Source organism: Vanessa atalanta, chromosome 16 (genome assembly GCF_905147765.1).
Source record: "Vanessa atalanta chromosome 16, ilVanAtal1.2, whole genome shotgun sequence".
In the NCBI taxonomy this organism is placed as follows: Eukaryota; Metazoa; Arthropoda; class Insecta; order Lepidoptera; family Nymphalidae; genus Vanessa; species Vanessa atalanta.
The window spans coordinates 3512617-3540367 of NC_061886.1; the positions used below are offsets into that span (position 1 = coordinate 3512617).

The 27751-nt window shown below is 31.7% G+C and overlaps 4 protein-coding genes across 5 annotated transcripts; 3 read left to right on the forward strand and 1 right to left on the reverse strand.

Moving 5' to 3' along the window:
• The first annotated feature begins 7018 nt into the window (after positions 1 to 7018).
• LOC125069861 (PI-PLC X domain-containing protein 3) lies at positions 7019 to 11903 on the forward strand. Of its 2 annotated transcripts, none has more exons than XM_047679458.1 (7): positions 7019 to 7412; positions 7496 to 7606; positions 7940 to 8102; positions 8392 to 8521; positions 9694 to 9852; positions 10449 to 10645; positions 11506 to 11903. In XM_047679458.1, the coding sequence occupies exons 2-7, from the start codon at positions 7504 to 7506 to the stop codon at positions 11732 to 11734; spliced, it is 981 nt and encodes a 326-aa protein (XP_047535414.1). In that variant the 5' UTR covers positions 7019 to 7412; positions 7496 to 7503; the 3' UTR covers positions 11735 to 11903. The 2 variants fall into 2 exon arrangements, with proteins under 2 accessions (XP_047535414.1, XP_047535415.1); XM_047679459.1 differs by having other exon boundaries at positions 7019 to 7343.
• Positions 11904 to 11990: 87 nt separating this feature from the next.
• On the reverse strand, positions 11991 to 16331 carry LOC125070105. Its single transcript, XM_047679806.1, has 7 exons — positions 16234 to 16331; positions 16023 to 16146; positions 15816 to 15931; positions 15559 to 15661; positions 14719 to 14879; positions 14184 to 14344; positions 11991 to 13782 (listed from the first exon to the last, which is right to left on the reverse strand). Exons 1-7 carry the CDS (start codon positions 16315 to 16317, stop codon positions 11991 to 11993), a joined length of 2541 nt encoding a protein of 846 aa, XP_047535762.1. The 5' UTR covers positions 16318 to 16331.
• Positions 16332 to 17402: 1071 nt separating this feature from the next.
• LOC125069687 (glyceraldehyde-3-phosphate dehydrogenase 2-like) lies at positions 17403 to 19620 on the forward strand. The gene is made up of 2 exons (XM_047679220.1): positions 17403 to 17496; positions 18309 to 19620. Exon 2 carries the CDS (start codon positions 18314 to 18316, stop codon positions 19310 to 19312), a length of 999 nt encoding a protein of 332 aa, XP_047535176.1. The 5' UTR covers positions 17403 to 17496; positions 18309 to 18313; the 3' UTR covers positions 19313 to 19620.
• A 907-nt stretch (positions 19621 to 20527) lies between these two features.
• Positions 20528 to 26995, forward strand: LOC125069954 (ralBP1-associated Eps domain-containing protein 1). The gene is made up of 5 exons (XM_047679583.1): positions 20528 to 20864; positions 20944 to 21348; positions 22351 to 22507; positions 23748 to 23904; positions 24127 to 26995. The coding sequence occupies exons 1-5, from the start codon at positions 20715 to 20717 to the stop codon at positions 25385 to 25387; spliced, it is 2130 nt and encodes a 709-aa protein (XP_047535539.1). The 5' UTR covers positions 20528 to 20714; the 3' UTR covers positions 25388 to 26995.
• Positions 26996 to 27751: the final 756 nt, after the last annotated feature.

The following is a 27751-nucleotide window of genomic DNA, read 5'->3' on the forward strand; positions in this document are numbered from 1 at the left end:
ACTTCGATGTCGATCTGTCTGTCAATATATTTTTTCCCAGGAACGCGTAATATAAATTTCCAATGAATGCAAAATACCGAGATCCTCGGTACTTTGGCGCTTTAAAAAATCAATCCTCTAAGTCTATGGAATCAAATGGTATGACCTTTAATGTCGCATTTCCCATACATTCACAAAGAAAATCAACACCTATAGGATACTTGACCGTTGACCTAGAGTCATGAAATTGGGTAAGAAGCTATATCTTGTAGCAAAATGATAGGAAAAATCCGAAACCGTAAATTTGTTTCACATCAATGTATGGTTCGTCTATCTATCTGGTGGTACGGAACCCTCACTGCGCACTGATCTGAATCGCACTTGCCCGGTTTTTAATTTATAATCAACTATAGATGATCATTAATATTGTGCATGTCATACATTATATTATAAAGCCACGATAAAATAAGCTAAACCTTCCCCTCAAAGGAGGATCGAATCATTGGAACATTTATAGGCTTTTAAGTACTTTAACTTTTTTATATTTTCATTATTTTTTTTATTACTTTCGAAAAAGTACACAATTTAATAAATAAACAAACTCTTAATTTGTTTTAAATATTAATTATTGTTTTTTTGTCAGTTTGTTGTTTAATTTTTCCCGTTGATTGATTAAATTTATCTCGTCTTTGAAGTTAAGAAAAGGTACTCTATTATTCAATTATAAATTAATTTTAGTCGCACTTTAATCCGTGTGCAATTTATAGGGATATAAACAATACGTCACTCTTCGACCTATAAACTACAATATATACGCAAAAAGACCACGTAAATTCATTTTGCGTGAAAGAAAGATCAACTTCGAATTTACAACATTGTATAATAAGATTTAACCGTTGTAGCGATAGGTAGCGTTTGAAAGCCTTTGTGCCGAATCAAAAGATTGCCGCGGTAAGACTGTGCATTGCGAGTAAGGTTTCCGGGTCGTTTTTTTAATGTCATCCAATATTATGACAATACCTGTGCTACTTACAAAAAATTTAAAATAAATATTTCTTCATTGTGTTCTTTTCCTTCTTCTACAAGTCAACTGAACATAATTGTCTTAACTGGCGTGATAATGTTCACGAAAATACAATTAAAAAATTGAATACGTTTAATCAAACATTTTTGATTGTAGAAGGTACTGTTTTACTACAGTTTATTCTAATGGATTCTTCCATTGATCACCGTCATTAGGCAATTTTTGGTACCAATTCTTAATATGTACTTTAGATTTGTTTTTGTGATGCATTAACGTGCCTATTAATAAAATGCCGTATCACATTACAAAAACAACAAGGTTAACAACAGAACTAAATAAAATGACAGAAAAAAAACGAAGCCTAATCCTTTCACCCATCGACTATGACATGCATCAGTTGATTCAAAGTCCCGAAACAAAGCTATCGCGATTATACCAATAACACATTTGTTACTTTTTGCATTTATTAGTATCAAGATTGTTTGTATCGCATCGCATGCTAAGTTCATTCTTAGTTACGAGTACGTCTCGGGTAACTCGTATTTACTAACATAAAATATTAAATTATAATTTACAAGATAACCGTTAACTGTCTAGTGACACAAGTGACATAGTAATTACAGTTTGCAGTGATCTTTTGAGATGTTTCTCGGACTCTATTTGGTTTTAGGTAGGTATCCTTTTTATTTATCTTTATCGTAGTCATGAATAATTTAGGATTAACAACGGATTTTTTAATAAATAAATTTGCGTATTTTATAAAAATCTTGTTTTTTTTATTAAGTTTTTACACGTACATTTGGGTACAGATAACAAAAAAATTTACATTTAAAATTAGCAATTGGTTCAGAAATCAAATAGTTATTACAAAGTACATATTGTATTGTATAACAACAAAATTGTAAATAGTGATAATTACTACCGTCAGTAATGCAAACGATATTATCGTTTATATAATATAAAAGACTAGATTTAATTAAATGTCACGTACATAGGTACTAAGTAATTTAGATAATGTATTTGACTTTATGTAATTAGTCACGGGTTCGATTCCGACGACGTATGTATGTGAGTTAAATGCCTGAACAGATTTATGAATTAATGAATGGTTTATGGTTAGAATTATTACAATATCCCGAGTTAGCTATAATTTGTTTTGAAAATTTCAACATGGATGTCGTGTTTATTAAATTTAAATTCTAGCTTTATATTTGTTAATCTAGAATATTATTTCACAAAGCTCCACTTTATTAACACTAACTATTTGACTTAGTAAAAACTAACTTATGTATTTTGATAAATATTACAACTTCTGAAGCAACTTCACTAAGCACTGTTGTCAGTAATTATAAGCAAAATCAAATCAAATTCCTTGATATTGAAAAGCATTACATTTACTTATTGTTTGTCCGATTAAACACGACAAGATGTCGAAAATCGCAAACGTCTGGTAAGGTTAAAAGGTAGGCTGTCTGTTTCTCATAAAAAAGCTTAACCACGGATTTCTATGTTTCTTGTTAAAAAATACGAACTTCCAAATAAACTTTCATCAGCTATTTAATTTTAAAAATACTCTCTAAGTACTCTCTTACGTTTCATAAGGAATTCGTGAGTAAAATTTTATCTTGTTAAAATCACCCGTGTAAGCTGCGTATTTGTGTGCTGTGCCTTGAATAATAGTAATTAGATAATTTTATTAAGTAGATTTATAAAGTTTACCCTAATAATATAATGATAACATCCTTAAACAGCATAACAAACATATTAAAGGACATCTTTGAATAATATAGGTAATAAAATTCAAATATTAGTAAGTAGGTTTTACTTGAGTATTTTGGTCAATTAGATTCGTTTTTCAGTCAACAGCTGAAATTCCGGATGAGGGTCCGTAATTTTTTAAGAAAGAAAATTGAATCTTTATTTTTGTTATACTGATTAAAAATTACTACATACATATTTAAGCGTTTCTAGATAATCTACCACTAATAAATTCAGTGAAATAAGGATTGAAAGTTTTTATGGAAGTCCGTAATTTTCGGGATACTGATTAAAAGTGGGTAGATATGTATTTAAGCTTTTCTGAATATTCTACCCTAAGGGCTGAAATACACACCAATGTGGTATACAAAGGGGTCTTACATTAACATAATATTTTAAGTTAATTTATAAATATATTCATATTCTACGCGAGCAACGCCGCGGGTAACACCTAGTACTTATATATATATTGTTAATTTTAATGCTACGGAATATTAATACAACGCCTTTACTGAATTTAAGTAAATTAAGGTTATTTTTAAAATGCATGTTTTTTTAAAACATCACTTGCACAGATAATGGCACAGAGCACATAATAATCAATTCTCTTTCCTAAGTCACACATTCTTCAAGAAATATAAATGAACCTTTCAGGCGTCGTTTTGTGCACCACGACGCCCAGAGTCAAAATGCGATCTATTAATCATCATCGAGACGAACGATATTCCAAGGCAGATATGTATTTTTAAGGCGGAGTATAATTCCTATCTGCACCATCGCCTTAATTTATGTCCATAAAGACTTCAAAATGTTAGAGAGACCCAAACAACGTAGTAATTTTTTTGTGATTATTCTGCTAGTTGATTTTAATCATCTGGTTAGTTACGATAAGTTTACCTGCGACAAACTTACTTAAAACTATTAATGCACTCTTATAGAACATTTTTATCAACTTATAGTATAAAGTTTTATAAAATCTCTCTGAAAATAATATTGCCTACTACTCTACTAATGAGAAAATTTGATTACAAAGATTTAAGACGGTGTGTACCTAAATGACAAACGAAGCCAATAATAATATTAATTTTTCCAGTACCCATGATTTGAAGGGAACTGAAAATACATATACATTTTTTATTTTGAGCCGTCTAATGATAAATTGAACATGGTGTTGCTGCCTTGCCTTGCCTGCCTGCCTACTCTCATTATCCGATAGGACGGCAAATCCGACACGAGGGAAAAGAGTTCAGGCGCATGACCAACGGTTTTACGTGGTTTCCGAAGTACGGAAGCTTCCATCTCTCAAATTTCGGATTGTATCTGGGATTTTTACGACAAAAAACCCAATAACTTTTTATTAAAGCCCAGAACCTGCGGCCTTATAACTAACAACTAAACCAGCTTTTTATTACATAGCTATGGACATAATTAATCATTCGTCTCTGAGAAAGCAGAGCAACGTGTGGGTAACATTTACATAAAAACAGGTACATAAAAAAAAAAAAACAATTTAATATTAGCACTGATGAAACAGTTTATGAAGGCGAAGTCGTCAGTTAAGACAAATAACTGCTTGTCTTACTTATAAATGTTTGAAAGAAAAAAAAAACTCTAATTTTATCAAGCAAAAGACTAGTATTTTATATGCAGGAACACAAGTCAAAATTTTTTAAGAAGGATGCAAAGAATGACAATCTGATCTCGTTTAGGTATTAGTGGTTTTGAAAAAAAATTATATGGCTTGGGCTACGGGCTATTTTGACAAATCTCCCGAAAATATTGGTCTTGTAGCGAGAAACAAGGAGTGCGGTTCCAACAGGATTTAAAACTTACAAAAGATATAAATCAAACTCGAAGGAATAAGCTGTAGTTAATATACAGTTAAAAAATAATACAGTTCGTATGATTGAGGCGTAATATGATAATCACAAAAACTAATGTAGTATAAAAAATATATTAATACAAGTACAATCCAGACAGGAAATAAAAAACAGCTTTAGTGTTGGCGGCAACAAAATCTTTGTACCACGGCAACGTGCCGAATGTTACAGTACCCATAACATGACGATTAGGGATTCCAACCCGAAAAAACGAATCCGGTAATCCGGCATCATTATACTTCTACCGGATCCGGTGCCAACATACCGGATCCGGTGCTAGCAATTTTGTCAAAATAATAGAACTGTTGCATGAGTAGACGCTTTAAATGCGCTTTATTGTTAAGAACTCTTTAAACTAGGCTTGATTAAATTACATCGTTAATGTACTGCAGAACATACTATCAGCACTGCTTAAAAAACTTCGGTTATGATACTGAACTGATATTATTGGCATGAGTAAGAGTCTTGGTCAAAGTAGGTAAGCTTATGAATTGTTATCGACAGCTGTGCTTCGCACATTAGCTATGATTAGCTATGGTCGATATTTTATATAAAAATAATGAAGAGAAGGCAGATGACCTCCTGGCAACAACGCCAACAACATCAAATGAACCAGATACAGATGACCAAGACACAACGAATGATGATGAACAGGGAGTTACAGTTACAATATTTCTCGAAGATCCTCGTCATCCTTATCTTTCTAAGGCAGAAGTAATTCTTACATACAATGAGTTTTTTCAATAAGTGCGAAAAGTGGTAAAGCTTATCAAAAGATTGTTTACTAAAAACGATATGTAACTGCAAACATATGTGACAGGCGAAATAGATAAAAAATAACACCTTACTTTGGATTACGGCTAAAAACCTAATTATTATTTTTTTACCGTAAGTTGTTGAAACTATTTTTTTTAATTATAATACAAACTCATTATTGTGGTAATTGTGCCACTAATTAGACAGATTTATCAAATCATATTTATCTGTATCATAATAATCATATTAGATGGGAATCCGGTCGAATCCAGCCGGACTGAAAATTACGCCGGATTGCAATCCCTAATGACGACACTGGGCTGAATACACATAGTGTATATTCAAAGTATACTTGGCTAAACGTTTTGTTTTTTTTTTCACATACCTAACTGTAAACTTGTCTCTTAAGATTATTTTTTTATATATTTGTTTGTTAATTGAACGTTAACTGTTCGTCTTTATGTGTGTTAGAGCCAAAATGGTCCAGTGGTTAAAGCGCGTGCATCTTAACCGATGATTGCGAGTACGAAGCACCACAAATGAAAATGCATTTACTACTTACTTGTTTTTGTCATTAATCTCGTGCTTGGCGGTGAAGAAAAAATTGCTGGGTTTACTTAAATTCTAACACATGTATATCCACCAAACCGTAATTGGAGCAGCGTGGAGGAATTAGCTCTAAAATCCTGGTCCTCAAAGGACCAACAGCCTTAGCACAACAGTGAGATCTAAACAAGCTTACTTCAATGACGGTTCTTCATTGTTTGATCAAAATTTTTGTTTATCTTTAGTTTTTTTAATGGAAAAATATTATTTAATTTTATATTTTAGCTGTATTTTTTTAGATTACAAAAACACATCGTTTCGTCCTGTGTTACCCTTTTATTTAACATTAAGTTATTTAATTATTTTAAGGTGGCGGGGCTAGAGTATACAGTAAAATAACAAAGAACACGGTTTTTGTATTTAAAAATATATAAAAAGATTTAAAATATCGAAATAAAATAGTAAAACTTTGTTTATTCTGTCAATTCTCTGTCATGTAAAGTTCCAGGTCGATAGATTAAGAATAATAAATTAACCTTATTTTACTTAAATAATTAAATCAATAAATATTTTATAGTACTAAAATATTTATTTCATTGTCGAATTTATAATGTATTATTTACAGTTCCCACAATATAAGACGATTAGTTTCTATTCAAAATATAGGTATTAAGGATTGTTTAATTTATATGGGTATTTTATTAAAATTTTAATAGATTTGAAATATTTTCCGTTAATGATTTGACCTTTGTTTAAAACGATTATTTTCAAATTATTCATTGGCAGCGAATACATACACTTAGTGTCATGGAATGTAAATGGAATAAAAACTATACTTATGAGGCATGGTAATAATTGTTTTACAAAAAAACTGACATAAATGTTTATAAGTAGTCTTAAGTAAAAAAAAAAAAAAAAAGTGTATGCTGTTTATATACTTTTTTTACACCCATTCTAAAGTTAACTTTTACGAAATCCGCAGCATTTACGTATAAAATAATTTAGTTCTACTGGCAGCCCTGGTGACTGTCATGAGCTTTATATCAAATGTCACATACCAGTTGGCACTTGGCACTTGCCAGATTAATAATTGACTAAAATCTCACCACAATGAATATTAAATGATATATAATTAATATTCGTCAAGGCTGTTACTATCAGTTATAATTAGGAACAACAATGCAAATAACAACTTCATGCAACATTTACCTCTATTTTGTATACTTACTACAAAGAGCTACTATAAAAATTTCAACCAATTTAAAAGGCGGGAAAACGTATAATGCTAATGATAAACAAAGGACCATGGGCAGCTTCACAAAGCCGAAGGGCATTAGTTATTTTAACCCGGTGACGTTACTCACACTCAGTTAATGACATATATTTGTGCGATTCGATAGGTAGAAACTTATATATTATACTTTGTATTTGTTGATAGTTTGGTAACCTTAGAATCGTAACGTGTGAAGGTATATTATTAAATTAAAAAGTTAATGTAATGACCATTTATGAGTGATTAAGTCAACACTGTGTATTTCATTTGTTTTTTCAGTCATTAATATGAGTGAAAATGGTTTTGCTCAAAATGTTGATCTTCAGCACTGGATGAGAGATCTACCTGAACAAATAAGAAACATTCCATTTATTTACCTCGCCATTCCGGGTATGTCTTAATGTCAATCCTGCAATTATTGTAAATAATATTTATTTTTTCATATAACAAATATATGGTTTTCTTTGTTCATATGAGTTTACTCATCCTTTTTTCAATGAAGTTGAAGCTTTGTACAGTTGCGGTTGGCATTTGCGTGAAGGTTTCTGGTGTAACATTATCAATGTGCATTACAAACTATGTCAATCGAAAAATATCAAATATATGCTTGTAAAATCATTTAATATTATTTCATTATAAATAAAGAAGTACCATTGTTAATAGGACATTATTTGAAAGTGATATTGATATAAATCAATAACACATTATTAATTTAATCTTCAGGCAGCCATGATTCAATGACTTATAACATCACAAGGTCCAGTGGCCTAGCCCCTGATGCAGAACCAATACTGAAAAGGCTGTACCCTTTATTTCACGGGACAATATTAAGATGGACTATAACACAGGCAGTTGATGCTTTACAGCAACTTCTTATTGGCATAAGGTACTTTGTATACCTTTTAGTTTATTTGTTAAGTATCATACATATATTTATATTAGTAATTACCATTAGACATTATACAACTGTATATATCAGCAAAATGTTAACTTTGTTATATTCTACACAACTGAATTAACAATAATTGTATCTGACAATAATACACTGGATTTTTATACCAACTCTAAATAGTAAAATGTGAATTTGCCTACTTATCTTACTTAACTTTAACTTTGTATTAACATCAGATTTTTTTTATGATTTATAGATTATCATTTTAATATTTTTGTTCTAGATACTTTGACCTAAGATTGGCAACTAAAACTGGTTCAGATGACTTCTACTTCACCCATGGAGTATACGCAGGAGAAATATATCAGCCTCTCAAACAAATAAAAGATTTTATTTATGAACACCCATATGAAGTAAGTTAAGAATCTATTAAACTATTTATTTAATTAATGAAATTAATTAGGGCTATTATGGGACAGGGTTTTAGAGGAATTTAGAGAGCCGGAGAAATAAGTTTCATAGGTCATTTTCATTATTTCTATATTTTATAATTTAATTCAGATCCAAAGAGTTCTGTCTTGATTGTTTTATTTTATTGCATTGGTAAGCAAATATTCCATCTGATGGTAAGTGATTACCATTGTTCATAGTCATTTGCACCATACACCATAATTTTAACCATTTTATGAGAACTGAGATGTTATGTCCCTTGTGCATAAAGTTACACTGACTCAATCACCCTTCTTACTAGAACACAACAATGCTGTCAAAACAGTACTGTGGATTTAGATCTGCACTATTATTTTAAGTATTATTACTTGTTAACTTCCTGACAGGATATTATTTTTATAATGTTGTCTTAGATTTACGCGATTATTACACATTGAAATAAAACTACGCTATAAACTACTAATCGCGTATATTAATTATTTTAACATCCTGACGTTTCGAGCACTTTGCAGTGTTTGTGGTCTGAGTCTGCCCGTGACCACGAAGTGCTCGAAACGTCGGGATGTTAAAATAATTAATATACGCGATTAAATCCGTTAAAAACTAGTTTTATTTCAATATTATTTTTATTTTTTTTACTTTGAATAATAATAATACTACTTAGTTTCTTTATGGTTCTTAGTAGAATTTACATTCTGACCTGTGGTAACTTCTCTTAATATAGTTTTGTAAAATTATGATTCAAATGTGCTTTTAAAACTGGATACTTGAGTGAAATATTGGAATGCATTTGTTTGTCTTTAATGTTTTACTGTTTGGTGGTAGAATATGAGTGGGTGGTTACTTACCCAGACAGGCTTGCTTGCAAAACAATACTAAAATATAAAAAATAAGAGATTTGACCTAGATAACTTTTTTAAATAAACAATACATCTATAACTAATACCAATAGCAGAAGTTAATAGTAGTTTGTGGATACAGTGTAATTAAAATTCTACCTTATTATTTTGAAACTATAATTTTTTTTTATTATCTGAGCTAAAATCATTGGTACACAGATAATGTTGTACCTATATTTATTTAGAATTACACAAAGTAGATTTTGATTAACTTAATTTTTTTTTTCTTATTCCAGGTGGTAATATTAGATTTTCAGCATTTCTATGGGTTCACTCCAGATGACCATCAAAGATTAATGAGATTTATACTCAACTTATTTGGTCCACAACTTGTACCAAGACAACCAGATTTGAGTGGTATTACACTTAATTCTCTTCACAGGTTACGCCAGCAGGTATTACAAAATAATCCTAATTCATATTATAATTACAAAATTACATAGGGTACCTAACACCTTGAATGACATGCAGTCAGAAGTTAGTTGTATTTTAAACTTACATATAAATTTTTTTATTAGTAGAATATGCCTAAATTTAAATAATTAATTACTTTTATTATAAATCTAAAACTCCAATATAATACAGCACCTTGTAATTCCTATGAACCTAACTGTAATTCCATAAAAATATATGTAACATCCAATATTGCACCTTCGTAATAAACAAAACATTAACCTGCTCTCATGGATCCGACACTTTTTGTGAAGTCACTCCCACAGATTGCGGGAAAACGAAAGAAAATATTCTACAAATCAAAAAATTCTAGTCACATGATTTATTATTAATTTATGCATTTTTTTTCAATAGATTTTTCTTAATAATTTGTCTTGTTAAGATTTTGAAATGCCTTATAAAATCTCTTCCCTCTTATTTTAAAACACTAAAGTACTGTTGAAGATTAACTAAATGGTATTTCATTTATTTTGATCAATGCATTAATACTAAATTTGTTCTTCTTCTATTAAATTCAATTAAAAATAATAATCTTCAGGTAATAGTGATCTACCGGCATCAGTCGGTATATGCTACAAGTGAATTTTGGCAGCCTCAGATGATGCCTTCACCGTGGCCACAACAAGACAATATTACTGGCCTGCTAAACTTTCTGAAAAATGTTAAACGTAACCCAGGAATGGGCTTTGTGCATCAAGCAGTTCTAACACCCACGCCAGGATTTATTCTCTTCAGGTACACAAAAATAAGGATTTTCTTATATAAGTAATAAAACCATATACTTTTCTAATGTGTTTAATTAATATAACTATGCTTCCGCATTTTGAATTATTTAAAAAAATTAAGTATTTCACACCATGACTTATGCGGTTGAGTTGGAAATTACACAATCTATATGTTTCTACATATACATGTTTAAACTACAATTAACTTGGAACGAAATATGCTTCAAAAAATTAAGGTTGGAAGGCCTGTCATGTCAGTGTAGTAGGAGCAGTAAACGCAGAAAAACAAGACCGTGTGATCGATATTATGTATCGTTACGGTCACCAAAGATTGTGGCTTGTCGCCGATTGTGAAATTAGGCCATAATTAATTTCCTAAAAACTATTTTTGTATGATATAATAGCTAGAGTTTGTTTGGTGGAACATGGTAATCTCATGAGCCATCGATCCGATTAGAATTATTATTTTGCTTCGATAGTTCGTTTACCGGGTTAAGTTTTTAGCTGTACAAGCTTATGCTATGACTCCAAGTAATAGATCAGTAATAATAAACAGGAACATATACTCTTTGTTTAACAAGGTTGAAACTGAGAATTTAATAGCAATATATTATATTACAAGAGAGTGGATGGACAAAGGGCTTCAGAGAAATATCTGTCTAGAGTGAAAGAGAGAGAAAAAACCCGACCCCCAAGTAAATGGTATAAATAAAAGCAAAAAATTATTTTTATAAACACGGACTTCCTTTATCTTTGTTATTTGCAAACCCTTTTAAATAAAAGAAAGAAACCCTTAAATTCTCCTAATATAGGTTAATTACAGATATACTATGTTTAAAAATAAAACAAAATTTGAACTTATTATTTCAGATGGGTGTCCAACTTGCGTGAAAAATGCGCTAAACCAATCAAGAACGAAATCTATCCCAAATTGTCAGAATTTTCGCCAGGCAGACCAATAGAAAGAGATGGACCAACGCGCGTAAACGTTATCATAGCTGACTTTGTCGAAATGGATAACGCTGTTTTCTCCAAAATGATTATAAAACTTAATTTTAAATTGTTAAACACAGAATCCATATCACACAGCTACGGGTAAGATTAAAGGGAAATATTGTTTAAGCTTTAAACTACTTTATAAGGTAACTTAAGGAACTTATCATTTGTACCTGCATTTTTTTTATTTTTACACGTTTTGCTACAGGCTTAACTACAAGATTTTTTATTTTATACAAACTTTTTTATTGTACAGTGATATAGTATACATTGTTGTAAGAGCTAAAGTTTATGAAATAAAGTATTATTTCTTTTTTATTTTATTTTGTTCAATTAGTCACATTTATGGCTAAAAAGTGTCAAAATGTTGAGTGCCCAAAAACATTATTATAAAATTCATCCAATTTTAATCTCTCGCATAAATCTTTAAGAGACCAATTCCTTCTTCTGAAATTTGGATTATTAGTATCTAATACTGAAAATAGTTTGTCTGATAGTTCATCAGATATCTCAATTATTTTGCAGATTTTGTCCAATCGCGCCAAATCTTCCAAAGACGCTGTCAAGTCCGTTACTTTAAGAACTTGTGACTTTCTCTCTTTGATTTGAAATGAATTCTCAGAATCTGTTCCACTCACACTGTCTAATTTGTCATAAATATCTGAAATATTTCCTAATCTATCAGTATTGCTTACGTTGGTGCTATTTATAGCCGGTAAACTCGTTAATTCATTTCCGTTTAAAATTGTTTCTGAGGATAATGACTGCACAATACCTGCTAGAATTTTCTTTTGTAAATGCTTTTTCATATTTAGTATTTTATGATTTTCAGTCTGAATGTCTATATTATCATTTCTGTGTTCATTCATCTCATTCAAAGTGCTGTCATGTGATCTCAAAGCTTCATCGAGTTCAATATCTTTTGAGTTATTATTATCATGTATTTCATTCCTCTGATTGTCATTATTATCTGTTGTGCTTAAAATTTTTATGTTTGATGAAGGTATTTCAGTATGTTCGATATTAGTAATATATTCAAGTATCTGAATATTTTTATATTTTGCTTTATTGTCTCCAGTTACTAGTTTATCAAACTCATTGTATGTTACATCAGAGTTCTTATCAATGATCTCATTCTCTAGGATAAGGTTTTTGTTCAACTTATTTTCTACTTCTGATAGCTTATTTGCATTGTCATTTTCCAACTTGGATTCAATTATCTCGAAATCATATTTACTCAAAGATTCACCAGAATGACAGTGATCTTTTTTAGGTGTGTTGTTAGTCTCTGGCATATGTGTATAAAATTTGTTGTCACAAGGCACATAGTCACCGCTCATGGGACTATTTTTGAAAGTCCTATTACAATTGATACTCTCAGTGCTTTGTTCTATTGCATCCTCTGAAAAATTTACTTCATATTTTGGTCGTTTCGACCAATTCAAAATGTCATTAGTTTTATGCGACATTTTAGCAAACTCTGCCTTATCCTTATCAGGTTCGCTCTCATTAGTAATACGTGGTACTTCATCAGGCGGAGTGATTCTTACACAACTGTGGCAAAAATTATTGTATTGTATATTTTGTCTTAGCTTTGGCTGCCTGTCTTTGACATCATCATTCCATATCTCAAAAATCTCGTTTTTGTGTTCATCTTCAGCTATACCCGATTGGATGGATTCGTAAATTCGACAAGCTTGTGTAGTTTCGAACTGTTTCTTTCTAAAACTCTTATCTTGGGACATACTTAATAGTAAATTGGATTTATTTTTTAATTTATATGAAGGCATGATAAATATTTGTTCATCCAGAAACGGTATATTAGGTTCTATAAATAATCTGTTTGACATCAATTGTTTATTTCTTATATCAAGCAGATGTTCACATTTAAAACATTTTTCTGAATACATTATGGTATCTACAACACGGCAAGCGTAAGAATATTCATTTTCATACCAACAAATTAGCTTAAAGAAGTTTGGTGTTAATTGTAAACTTGAATTTTTATCAAGAATGCAAGAATTTTTATCGCCTAAGAAGTCAGAGGATACTACTTCCTCGCTCGAAGTATTCATTATATTTTTCATAGTTGATTGACTTTCATTTTCGATACACTTGATTATATCTTCAATTGTTGTACTGTTATTTAATCTGAGAATAAAACATAAATAACTAGCATATATCAAACCATAATACATACGGATTAAGGATACTTGCCTTAGGTTTGTGGATATCATTAAACTGGTACTAACTGTAGCAAATAAGAGAGCAATGTAATTACATACAAGGCGAAGACACAAGGAATATCTTAGTCTCTAAGTTGGGCGGTACATTAAAAATATAAGTTGATATTATAAGTAGTTCAGTTCCAATGTCTCGGGAGCGGTATTGACCACATAATATCGGGTACATCATTTGCACGTCTACCTACCTATTTTAAATTTAAAAAAAAAGGTATACATTATAATAGTTTTTTGTTCTCTAGGTTTGACATCTGGTCATCATTTTAAGTTAAATACAAAGAATACAAATGCAGCAATGAAACTACTTACCTTATTGTAACATCAAGTACAGAGACATTAACAATAGGCACTCTAAACGCTAATCCGGTCATTTTATTTTTGACTTGTGGTATAATTCTACCAAGTGCTTTACAAGCGCCGGTCGCAGCTGGAATAATGTTCTGAAGAATGCTTCTATGATCACGCCAATGCTATTTAAAAAATCTAATGTTACTTAACGATCTATATACATTATTTTATATGTAATTTATACAAATCATTAATTTTTAATGAATGATTACTATGCGTTCTAAAACGATTCATCCGATTATGATAAAACTACATAGTTGTGGTTTCTAGCCCCATAGAAACAATAATTTATATGTTTGTCCCTAAATATAAACCTTCTACCCATATTCTACCCGTGTAAAGCCAGGATGGGTAGATAGTTTTGAATTAAAACAATTATAGTTATAAGGACTTTCGAAACTTTTTCGTGAAATCGGCTTTTAAAAAACGTTCTATTAATTAATTAACGGAATTATTGGGCACCAGTTTAATTGCTACACATTTTGTTTAAAATTACCTTTCCTCTTAAACAAAGACCATCTAATGGCTTTAGAGACGGCGTCATTGCGTGTATGCTCGTGATAAAACCCTCGGCTATACCGTAATTGTCCTCTAACACCTTTACCAATGGCGCCAAACAGTACAAAGTGCTAGATGCACAAGATATCACTTTTTGTTCTGGAAGTTTCAATTCTTACCTATATCTTATTTTATTTACAAATAAATATCATCTAAATTAAAGTATTTGCCTAACGCCTATGGAAATGTATTTAGTTAGAAAAAATCTATTAATTGATCCAACAAACAATGTTGCTTGCTTTAAACCAGGTTACTTATTTAAATAATAGTCTTTTAAAGTTCTAGTTACACAATAACAAAGTATGATTCTATTTTCCAACTAAAAAATATAAATAATATTTTATATCTGAAGAAAAAAACATTGTGACATTATTTATGTATAGTTGTTTATGACCCTGTATCCGTTAACCCCTACCATAATCTCTATAGTAAATACACTGATAAGTTGATAATTCAGAGGTCATGAACTCATAAAAAATATTATGAGTTTTTAATTTATTAACTTGCAATAGAATATTATCTCTATGTTTATTTAAACTAGACCTATGTTAAAAACTTTAATTCTGTATGATATTAATCATTTTTAACAGTAAGTATTTAAAATCACTAATACCTATATCATAGTCTGAAGAATCCTTAAGACAATCTTTTTCACAAACCTGTTTCTTCATGTATACTATACGACATTTATTACTTAAATGTAATATTTGCATTTAAATCTTTAACTAGAAGATTACTAAAGATAAAACCTCCTAAATTGATAAAGTTTAACAATCACCGGTATTAATTTGTTCTTCATTAACGCCTAATATCATCATGGGAATATCAACGCTAGGAGCTGTTACTATAACCCTCTTCACACTTTCACTAGCCAGGTGACCCTGTAAATCCAATCAGATTGTATTCATTTTTAAATATAATTATATATATCGAATTTACATTTGTAATAAGAGAAATGCTTCGATACGAAAATATGAGAATACATCAAAATAACTAGTTAGTTTGCGCATCAAGACAAAATATTCAAAAGAATACCGAAGCCTTTTCGCAGTTCGTGAACATTCCTGAAGCTTCAACTACATATTGGACTCCTGCGGTCTGCCACGGTATATTCGATGGTAATTTCTCATGAAACACCTTAATTTTTGTATCTATCAAGCAAACGCAACTAATAAAATATTTTTTAATAGAACTTACAAATTTAATTTGAAATATTTTTTTAGAGTCCTCAATTAAAATTACCGTCTATGGTGATTTCATTTGTTGTAAACAATAAATTATTAGAAAACCTTCCATGAGTGGAATCAAATTTTATTAGATAACAAATGTAGTCCGTATCGACTGCTGGATCATTTATTGCCGAGACCTGTGAAGTGTGAAATGTAAAATTGTACTTAAGTTAAAGCCAAAACACTATTTCCAGTAACAACACTACTTATGGGTATGTGCCTACCTCTAAATCACTGCTTTCAAAACACGTTCTAAATATAATTCTACCTATACGACCGAAACCATTAATTCCTATATGTACCACCATTTCACAGTTCGAACCAAAATCTATCATACAGGGAAATTTATAATAAACTCAATTTGGAAATACCCGCTCAAAAAAACCAATCAAAGAATATTTGTCAATGTCACAGATAATACGAATTAAATTCAATTTCAAATAACCCGTGAGACGTTATGGAACTCTTTAAAGTCAATAATTTAAATAATTTCTCTTGCAGATTGATTTTACGGTTTGTTGAGTTTTGTTTTAATTAAATGATTGAAGTTATGATATAAATAAAATACTGTAGGTAGATGAATAGCAGCTAAGATTTTTTTTCACAATAAGCAATGATATTATACACCAAGAAGTTTAAAATCCAGTACGCGCAGAATCAATTAAATGTATTATAATAGTTGTAAATATGTATGTTAAATCAAATAAAGCAAAATAAGATGTTAGCTACAATAAATTATAAAAACTGTCACCTCATGCTAATTTGGATATATTTATACAGACAAATTGTAGCATACTTACTAAAATTTAACATGTTTACAAACGTAAATTAAAAACATAGCGACACGGTACGGGTCATGTACGGGCTATGAGGTTTCATTCAGACTCACTGGTAGCTGCTGGCTATCATTCGATTTGAAAGGTCATAGCTTCGTGGGCCCACAGGTTGTCTTCTTTTTGACAATAAATTCGTCGACCTACCTTTCTGTGATTACCAAATTGTCATCATCGATACTTGCGCTGGGCCTGGTATTTCGCGATAGCAGGAGCTCATGAGTCTGACTGATACCCCACCTCCTACTATCAGCCGCAGACACCACTTCTGTCGAATCAGTATTATTGGAGCACACGGAATTTTTCAACAACTGTCACCATATGGGAAAAACGTATTTCGTATTTCTATAATAGGATCACCTGTTGGTAATTAGAAAAAGTATAAGAAATAAGAATGAGTGTGGCGACTTAAAATATCAAATATAACCTTACATTACAAGTTCTTTATAATTATGGTTAAATATAAAAAGCTATGCTGTAAGGCGTCATCTTAGACACATTAATCTTTAAAAAATATTGTTTTGTCTATGTTATTGGCTACTTCTATCCTATCTCTGTCAGTTTGTCCTTCAGCTGACATTTCCATTCTCCATCTTGCGGTGGTTGAACGTGTCGTCTGACGTGTTTGTTTCAATTCCATATAAATTAAAACCGGTATGTAATGTTAAATAACTTTATATTTCTATTTTTACTTTTTGTTTTAATTGTTATAAATATAGTTTGTAGTGCTTATATTCATTGATATTTTTGTAATTACATCATGATTTCCATAGAAGTTTCCGCAATCACCTACGTGCCATGTCAAAAAATTTATACCGATTTTTAACAATAGTTCATTCAATTCAACAAGTTTGTATAAAACATTTTAACAAACTCGTGTTACAAATAGCATTTACCTCTAATTTGTTATTATATTTTGTGACATTCGTGTGACCTTAAATTGACCTCTACTTACCGGCATCTATAGGGCGGACTAGTTAGAGGTGGAGTTTTCAAATCTAGCATTGGCGAAGGTCAATAATCAATTGCATATTACATTAAATTATTAAAGCCGATGCATATACTGTTAACAAGTTGTTTTCAGGTTTTTAAATAGGTTATTATAACAAAACGAATTTTAATAATTTCCCTACATACATATATTTGTATGATACAAACATAATGTTATAACATAGGCATAGCTTTTGCTAAAGTTTTTTTTTTTTTTTTTTACTATTAACAGTATGCAAATTATTCAACAATAATCAACTTGTGTTTTTATGAATTGTGACAAGTATTAAGCAAAGTAATATATAACATTTTAAATCATGGTAAATTTATAAATTTTTATAGTCTTTTCATAATTTTGTACATCTGAGATATTTTTATTTGAATATTTGTCACCATCAACATAAGTAATTAACTTATCTTTATAATTTTGTACATTATATTACAATTTATTTTTAATACTTGTTTTCTTGTTTCAGTCATTATGTCTAAGATTGGTATCAACGGTTTTGGCCGCATTGGTCGTCTGGTGCTCCGAGCTTCTATTGAAAAGGGAGCCCAAGTTGTGGCTATCAATGACCCTTTCATTGGCCTGGACTACATGGTCTACATGTTCAAGTATGACTCAACTCATGGTCGTTTCAAGGGAACCGTTGAAGCTGGTGATGGTCACTTGATTGTAAATGGAAACAAAATTGCAGTCTTTTCTGAAAGGGACCCAAAAGCTATTCCTTGGGGTAAGGCTGGAGCTGAATATGTTGTAGAATCAACAGGAGTCTTTACTACAACTGACAAAGCATCTGCTCATTTGGAAGGTGGTGCCAAAAAGGTCATTATCTCTGCTCCCAGTGCTGATGCACCAATGTTTGTTGTCGGTGTTAACTTGGAGGCCTATGATCCATCATACAAGGTTATCTCTAACGCTTCCTGCACTACTAACTGTCTGGCGCCCCTTGCCAAGGTCATCCATGACAACTTTGAAATTATTGAGGGTTTGATGACAACTGTTCACGCTACTACTGCTACCCAAAAGACAGTTGATGGACCCTCTGGCAAGTTATGGCGTGATGGCCGTGGTGCCCAACAAAACATAATTCCAGCTGCCACTGGTGCTGCCAAAGCTGTTGGCAAGGTCATTCCCGCCCTCAATGGAAAGCTGACTGGTATGGCTTTCCGTGTGCCTGTGCCTAATGTATCTGTGGTTGACCTTACTGTCCGTCTTGGCAAACCCGCCAGCTACGACGCGATCAAACAAAAAGTTAAGGAAGCAGCTGAAGGTCCAATGAAGGGTATTTTGGGATACACTGAAGACCAGGTTGTGTCCACCGACTTTGTTGGTGACTCCCACTCATCCATCTTTGATGCTGCTGCTGGTATCTCTCTTAATGACAACTTTGTCAAACTGATCAGCTGGTATGACAATGAATATGGCTACTCTAGCCGTGTCATTGACCTCATCAAGTACATCCAGACCAAGGATTAAATTACTATATTTGATCGAGAGATATAATGTTGTAATGTCGAGATTACCGACGCTTATATTTATGTTAAGTTTTAAGTATAGATGTGTATTCTAAATTATTATACTACTTTGAGAGTAGCGATATGCTTGAAATGCAACCTGTAATTGTGTATAATAAAAAGAAAAGAGGTTATTTTGGAAATGATAGTCATAATTCAAGAACAATATAATTATCAGATCTATGTAAACAGTTTTATCCATTTTTAATATTATAATTAACTTTTATGTTTATAAATACAAATTAATAAAATATCGCAAATAATAGTCAACTATTGTATTTAATTTTTACCACAAACCCTTTTCGTTATTTTCAAAACTGATATTTTGATTTGCTTATATAATTGCTAATGCTTATATAATTAATTAAATTAAATAAGACTTGAAAGAAAAAATGTTTTGATTAAATAATTAACTTGTTAGTTTTATTGTTTGAAAATAAAAGGTAGCAGCGTTGTTACAACCTGAATAATATATAAACCTTTGTCCCTTTTAATTATTTTAATTATTCAAGCTGGGCAGCTTAAAGGTACACAATTTAATAAAGTATTACTAATTATTAGACTGCACAGATTGTTTTAAATTTTCATAAAAAGCTGTTATACAATTTTTCCTTACTACTAAAATCATTACATCATTTTGTATGTTATAAAGATATATATGAAAGCATATAATTACGTAGATATATACTGTGTGTATAATATAATGGTTGTATCTCAAAACTTGGTATCTGTAGATATTGTTAGATCATTTCCTCTGCAATAAGGTTGGCTAGCAGTCTTGAATTTCGAGATCTGGAGGGCCTAGGCAACAAAGGTGTAGAGGCTCTTAATTATTATTTAAATTATTCAATAACAATATTTACTAGCTGTTTAACGTCAGCCTTTTGTTAAATTTACTATAACGAAGAAGTAAATATACACTGGAAAATTGGAAATCTTATTGGAAAATATGTTATATTAAAATAATAGCTGATTTTCTAGGTTACGAATAATTCGGCATTGATGGATATTTATATATAATTTTTAATTGTATGAATTTAATATAAAAAATTTAAGTAATGAAAACTACGAATACATTATTATATATTGGCATAGTTGGCAGGCGCAGCTTTAAAGTTGAAGGTATTATTATCTGTGTTTATAGTACAGATTCTGTACTAAATAATGGCTGCGGGCATGTCGGGCAGCTGTCAATGACATATTCGTTTGCTTCGTGTAAATTTTGTGATGTTACAATTTCAAATCCGTCTTTTAATCAATGAATATGGTTTACATTAACAGATAATGGTTATTCGTATTTATTGGGTGTTTTATTATAAACTGTAACAGTTTTTATTACAATATAACGGTGTATTTTTATTATAATGGAGGATCTCAATTTGACAGAAACCGAAATGAGATATTTCAGTGATTTGTTTTTATGTTGCGACGAGGAATCAAACGGGAAAATACCTATACTAAAAGCCACAGAACTTTTTAGATCTTCAAATGTACCAAATGATATATTACGACAGGTAACTTGTATTAATATTGTATTTAAAAACACATTTAGCTAACAAAATGTTTGACGATTGACTTAATTACACCTTACAGATTATGGATATAAGTGTGGCACCTAATACCTGTTCTTCATTGAACCATATGAATAGGAATCAATTTTATTCCGCGTTAAAATTAATAGCCGCTTATCAATCAAATATGTCTTTAAAACCAGAACTGCTCTCCACCCCACTAGACCTTCCACTTCCGAGATTTACATGGGCCCTTAACGCAGACGCTAATGCCGATTTAATACAATTATCTAATTCTCCAAAAGAGCAGCATATATCTAAAAGGCAAAGAAGTTTTGCAGACAACCTAGGAGAATATGAACCTATAGGGTTATTGCCAAACCTGTCAGATGGTGATCTTCTACAAACGTTATCTCATGACGAGCCTCTGAGCACTGATTCTGAAATGGAATCTGAAACTATGTCACAAAAATCAGGATCATGTGGGGTGAGTTAATTTTGTATAAGTAATAGTCAATGTCAGTAAATATAACATACAATATAGGTATATATATAAAGTCTACTATTTCTAGCTTATAAAACAGTCAACCTAGAATAGTGTATAGAGTAAAAGAAAATGCTTCTATAATTTGTTAATCAAATAAATCTTATCTTTGTTTACTTTCAACATATCAGTATAACATATTTGTCACTTTTTATTTTCTCACTGTTCAAATTAAATCTACAAGTCTTAATTATTTCCTTAGTTACCTGAAAGTGTTTTTAATATTGTTGCAGTCTTATCTGTAGGTTAATTGATGGCTCATTATATTGGAATTTGATAAGGATACAATGACAAACATAAAAGTTAAATGGGTATCGAGTATTCTTGTCATTTGTTGGAACATACTCAGTTATTCCAACAAAAGTTAAGAATATTTTTAAATAATAGTACCTTTAATATGTACAACTTTAATTTAAATAAACTGTACAACTTTAATTTATTTATATGAAAACCTAAGTTTGTTTATTGTATGAAAACTTCTATTAAAATTGTACCATGCAATACAATCTGCTTAGTTTATATTTAATTTATATTTCAATAACTTTCATACACCTTTATATTTACAATTATATTTTTATATTTAAAATTAGGGACACAATTTTTATCTAGTATTGAAACTAAGGATACCAGAACAGGAATTTATTTTTACATTATTAATAAGTGGAAATTGATTGTTTTATATGTATATTATTTTATTGGCACATCAACCTATAAATATTACTTAGATATGTGTTTATTCAATGACACAGTGTTATTGTAAATATATTAAATATGTAAGTTTTATTGATAATTTATGACTTTTATGAATTCGCAACATATTATCGAGTGCCTCAATTTTTTTCTTACAATATTTGTTTTAATATTAAAATTGTTTTTGTTGTTGACTATTAATAAAATTTTTATTAATGCAATAAAATAACAATATGAATTATTACATTGTAACAGAGAAGAGCTAAAGCTGGCTCACCCTGGAGCACTGCTAGTGAAAGTCCAACTCCAACCAATAGTGTGGCCGAGCGTGTTCATCCAATATGGGAGCACAGTGCGACCGGACGTGGTGTGTGGCCCACTAATACGGCTGAGGAACACACTAGACTTCTAGGTAAACAATGTTATATATACAACAATATAAGCTGATTTCAGGTTTTATGAAATTATTTACATAATCACTGTTCACCATACAATAACTTAGAGATAAGGTGGCCCAATTGATGATGAAAAAGTGAGTTTAAATCTGGGTGCACAATGCTGACTTCATGTGATTGTAATTCATTTTGTACTATGTGTGTGTGTGAAGGGAAATACCATAAGGAAATCTTTACATGAAATATATGAAATAAAGTACAATTCAATGTATAAGTAACTGCACTAGGGCTAGTACTACAGTACGAAGAGAAGCTACTTTAGAGGTCAATGGGCATTTGGTCAGCTGTAACAAATTTGTTGTTGCTATTATTAGACATACTACTTACTATGATAAATATATTGATTTGAGGTTAAGGTGCCGTTTTAGAATAATTATATTTTAATTTTATTAATTATTTTTTATACTATCCAGCTTCACAGTTATAGAACAAATTATTATAAAATCATATAATTATAATATTTTAAATCACCTATGAAATATCTTTATATCTATTTACCGTTGCACTTGAAGTGTAATAACAATTGTTCAACGATCCTATTGAAAATAAAAAAGCATTCTTACTTATATTTTTTTTATCTTTAATTTACTTTGTCAAGGAGACTAAAATAGATATTGATTGTTTACTTAAAGTTTTTTTACATTACAATTATGCAAAAACAAATTCCAATAAAGATGATATGCTCTGTTTACTTTTGCTTCTGGTGAATGAAAACAATGCCATTATATAATAAAGCGATGCCAATATTTTATCAAAAATATATTAAAAAATATTTAATACCTTATTATCACACTCCAATATATAATATCACAAAGATCACATATATTTATTTTTTGATAAATGTAGTAATAGTTAAAAGAGAGTGTGTGCTAATGAATATTACAACACAAATTTTGTTTTTAGTTGATTGCACACCTTGGGAATGAGATAATCACTTTCAGGTTGTTACAAATAATGAAAATATGTATATTGTTATTGTGCACGAAATAAATACTTGCTAAAATTAAAAAAACAAATAAATTAAAAAAAAATCCCGCTGAGTTTCTTTCGCCCGTTCTTCTCAGGTCCGAGATGTGAATTTCCGAACCGGTGGTAGATTTTTATCTATCAATAAGTAACAGTAACACTCTCATATTTAATATAGATCTTTGACTTTAAAGATATTAATGACATAAATTCCATTTATGACAATTTCAGGTACTGAAGAGGAATCGTCGGACCGTCACTCGTCCGAGGAGGAAGGGGAAGCAGACGGCGATATTTTCGCCATCAGCGAGGCGCAGGCGCGGCACTACGCGGCGCAGTTCGCGCAGTTGCGGCCAGAGCGGGGACTGCTCTCCGGACAAACGGCTAGGTTCGACGTTTCAATATATTTTCATGACAATCCTTCTGATTGCTGACGACGGATACTTAGTGGTGTAAATATAAACTAGGACTAGAACAATATGAAAAATAACTTTTGAATGGGAAAAATGCTTGAAATCAATGGCATAAGTAGCTGTGAAATAACTATAGTTCTTTTATTTGTTATTTTAGTAGTTTAGAAGAGATTTTAATATTTTCTCGTGTATTACAGATTGTTCTTCGAAAAGTCTCGCCTTTCAGTTCCAGACCTCAGAAAAATTTGGCAGTTATCTGATATTACTAAAGATGGAATGCTAACGCTGGAAGAGTTTAGCATAGCCATGCATCTGATTGTTCTGAGGCGGAACGATATCCCAGTGCCGGACGTTTTACCGGCCTGCCTCGTGCCCAAAGTGGATTCACACTTTTCCCAACAAGCCGTCACCACTGACCTCGTCGATCTCGGTGCCGATATGTTCGGTTCGGGAACTTCCGCCGATTTTAATTTCGCACCGAAACCCGAAAACAACGATCCATACGAAAGTAAACCGGTCAAAAAAATAGAGGAACGACAACCCTCTCTCACCCCGCCCAAACCTGAACCTCAAGCGAATAATAAGGAATGGACAAAGTTTGTCGACTCGCCCACTTCGAGTGTATCGAGCCCCGGTCCCAAACCAGTCAATTTTGATTTTCATAAATCCGCTTTAGAGAGGGATCCTAAAATTTTCCACCCCGTCGCACTACGGGTGACGCCCGACGCCAACACCCTCCCCCACGAGGGAGACCTGCGCTCGAGCACGTCGCCCCGGCGGGACGACTTCGCCCACGCCTTCGAACTGGCGAGCCCGAAGCGACTCAACTCGCAACCGCCTCTCGAGCAGCCGCCGAATGGAAATCCTGAGATTAAATCGATTCAACGACCGCAACCAAAAAAGCCGGTCAAAAACGCGGGCGTCTTACCGCCGCCACCGACTCGGGAATCGTCCGTGCACCCGGAGGAGGGGCCACAGTCCCTTCAGTACGCGCCCAAGAAGGACCCCCCGCCGCCCCCGCCGCCGCGCCCGCTGCGTAATCACACCCGGTCCAGCTCGCTGGACCTGAACCGGTTCAAGGGAGCTCCCGCCCCGCCGCCGCAGCCTCCGCCGCGGATGTCGCCCTCGGCGACGTCCCCTCCGTCCCGACGTCTCGTCAATCAACGGAGCGAGGGGGAACCCGCGTTTCCGCCCGACGCGTTCGCGCCGCGCGAGTACGAGGGAGAGGGCTTCGGCTACAACCGGGAGGACGCGCCGAAGATGCACGGCGCGTTCGAGGTGTACCGCAAGCCGTCGCGCGAGTCGTCGTGCGAGGCGGACCCGGACGTGAAGGCGCTGCAGGAGCAGAACGCGGTGCTGCACCGCGTGTGCCGCGCGCTGGTGGCCGAGCTGGCCGACGTGCAGCGCGAGCGGGAGGCGCTGCGCGTGCGCCTCGACGCGCACTCCACTCCCGTCTAGTCACCGAGAGCCCCGAGCCCCATTCCGCAATATTCCATTTGTATATTTGTTGTACTCGTTTCTCTTGTTTTATATACCTGTGTAATCTCATAAGAAAATCGAAATTCGGTTTTTTATTTATTCATTCTAGTGTATGTAATTTGTTTTCATCGATTTTTACTTGAAAACGGCTTAAACGTCTTCGGTCCTAAGTGCTAATGAAAGATAATTTAGATATAACGTTACAAATGTTAAATGTTTAAAGGATCCTCAAGAATGTTCGTTACACTTAATCATCAATTTAGTTGTAAATTAAACTATTTAGATTATTAAGATTTATTCACGTTTTCTTTAAGAAAATTTAAAAAAAAAGCGCATTGCTTATGAATGTGAGATGCAAATAAAAAACGATGCTAAATTATTTTGAAGAGGCTATAGTATTTTCTAATGATTTTGATGTATTAATTGTCGTAATTATTTCAATTAACTTCATGAAAAGAATTCGCATATTTTTAGTAGAATCTGTTTATGCGGATATATGGACTGGACCGACTGTTAGATATTTTATATATTCCTTCAATTTTAACGTTTATAATAAAATTTAGTGAATTGGTTCAACAAAATAACTACCTCAAAATTTTTACATGGATATTACATGGATATATCTTTCTAGCTTTGCAGAATATTTCTTAATAGTAATATTACTGAGAAAATTTGTTCACGAATGAAATCTGAACCTGAAACTCATTTTTGTTTGAAGATTTAATTGAAATCGGAATATTTCGAATAACTTTTCTACTCCTAACCTGGCTCAATCCTACTTACCAATAGCACAATTACTAAAAATGGAATAAATTATTTCTAGGAAAACACAAACATACAAAGTTATGGCATTTATGTATTTATTATATATTTAAAAAAAATCTGCTTCCGCAAACATATTTTATTGTAAGTAGTTATTTTTATATATTAAAAAAAATGGCGCTAGTATTGCTTAAATTGCATTCCTAATATTATTATTTTTACGCTTTATTGTAAAAAATAATTTAAAAAAAAAAACAATGAAATAAAAAAATCTTAACTAAAATATGTGAATGTTGTATAATATTATCGTTAGAATTAGCTTCTGTAAATGTAAAAGATGGAAAGACTTAAGATTTTGAGATGCGGTTTACATGGGATTTGTATGTAGATAGATAATGATTGTCTTTATTGCCATTAAAATGTCTCATATATATAAATATATATATAAAAAAAAGTAAGATTTTCGTCTGGCAACTATTTTTTGCTGATAACTTCAGCGTTAAGCTAGGTGATGTTAAAATATAAAAGAATAAATATTACATTATTAGTTTAGTAAAACAAAGTGTGAAACAACTTGTACGATATAAGATTATTGTAAAAGTATTTATCGTTTATTTTAGTCATAATTTAAGAACATCATTCTTTATTGATACTATTAATCGAAGCCATGTAAATATTATTTTTATCCCATTGCGTATTTTTGGTACCTATTGACTGTAAGCTTTATAACCTCACAAATCTCTATTTCGGTCCAATTTTTGTAAAACTAACAATATTCACCATTATATTTACCTATTTATGTTAAAATATGCATATTATTGTAGTAAACTATGTACAATAAAATAATTTCAAAATTAATTTATTTTTATTTTTTTAATACACTATACAAGATCGCTAAAGATATATTAACTCTATATCAGTTAAATTCGAACGCGATGTAATCTGTTAACTATCAATATCTAAAAATCGATATATTGATAAAATATATCAATAGCAATGATAAGCTCTATCCACATACATCGTTATATTTAAAGGATGTATAAAATGCATTTTTAAAAATAATTATGTTGAACGTTTTATTTTTTTGTGTTAAAGTAGGTTTAAAAATTGTCCTATTTTTTTTTAATTACGTAATTGTATCAAAATAATAAATATATTATTTGTATTATATTAATTGCAATTTAAAAAAAAGAAAAAAAATATCTTTAGTCAGGTATTATTACATAATTTTCCTGACAATTTGAAATTTTAAATCCTTTTTATTAAATTATAAAGTAAAAATAAAAATTACGTTCCTTTATAAACTTTTTTATCAAGTCCGATGTAAGAACATTAGTACGAAGATTTACAGTATGTGCGTGTCTTTATGTTTTGATAACAACTAACGAGCCGGCCTCGAGGATGAGGACAGTTGTTCATTTAACAAGATACACTCTGCTTAGGACGCCGACCGCGCCACGAGTCACGACTCCTCAAATTTCCCTCCCTTTCCTTTTGATACTATCGCGCATACCTGCCGACCTTTTTGTTTGTAGTTTGTAGAAGGGAGCTCTCCCCGCGGAGTGGCGACTGACCTGACCG

Bases quoted from the DNA above. Each gene is read 5' to 3' on its own strand.
- LOC125069861 (XM_047679458.1), top strand. From the start codon at position 7,504: ATGAGTGAAAATGGTTTTGCTCAAAATGTTGATCTTCAGCACTGGATG. The intron at 9,853-10,448 runs GTATTACAAAAT...AATAATCTTCAG, and splicing joins TTCACAGGTTACGCCAGCAG to GTAATAGTGATCTACCGGCA. The intron at 10,646-11,505 runs GTACACAAAAAT...TTATTATTTCAG, and splicing joins CCAGGATTTATTCTCTTCAG to ATGGGTGTCCAACTTGCGTG.
- LOC125069687 (XM_047679220.1), top strand. From the start codon at position 18,314: ATGTCTAAGATTGGTATCAACGGTTTTGGCCGCATTGGTCGTCTGGTG.
- LOC125069954 (XM_047679583.1), top strand. From the start codon at position 20,715: ATGGAGGATCTCAATTTGACAGAAACCGAAATGAGATATTTCAGTGAT. The intron at 21,349-22,350 runs GTGAGTTAATTT...ACATTGTAACAG, and splicing joins AAAAATCAGGATCATGTGGG to AGAAGAGCTAAAGCTGGCTC. The intron at 23,905-24,126 runs GTTCGACGTTTC...CGTGTATTACAG, and splicing joins CTCTCCGGACAAACGGCTAG to ATTGTTCTTCGAAAAGTCTC.
- LOC125070105 (XM_047679806.1), bottom strand. From the start codon at position 16,317: ATGGTGGTACATATAGGAATTAATGGTTTCGGTCGTATAGGTAGAATT. The intron at 15,932-16,022 runs GTAATTTTAATT...TTTGCTTGATAG, and splicing joins AAATGAAATCACCATAGACG to ATACAAAAATTAAGGTGTTT. The intron at 14,345-14,718 runs GTAATTTTAAAC...TTTTTTAAATAG, and splicing joins GTCTTTGTTTAAGAGGAAAG to CATTGGCGTGATCATAGAAG.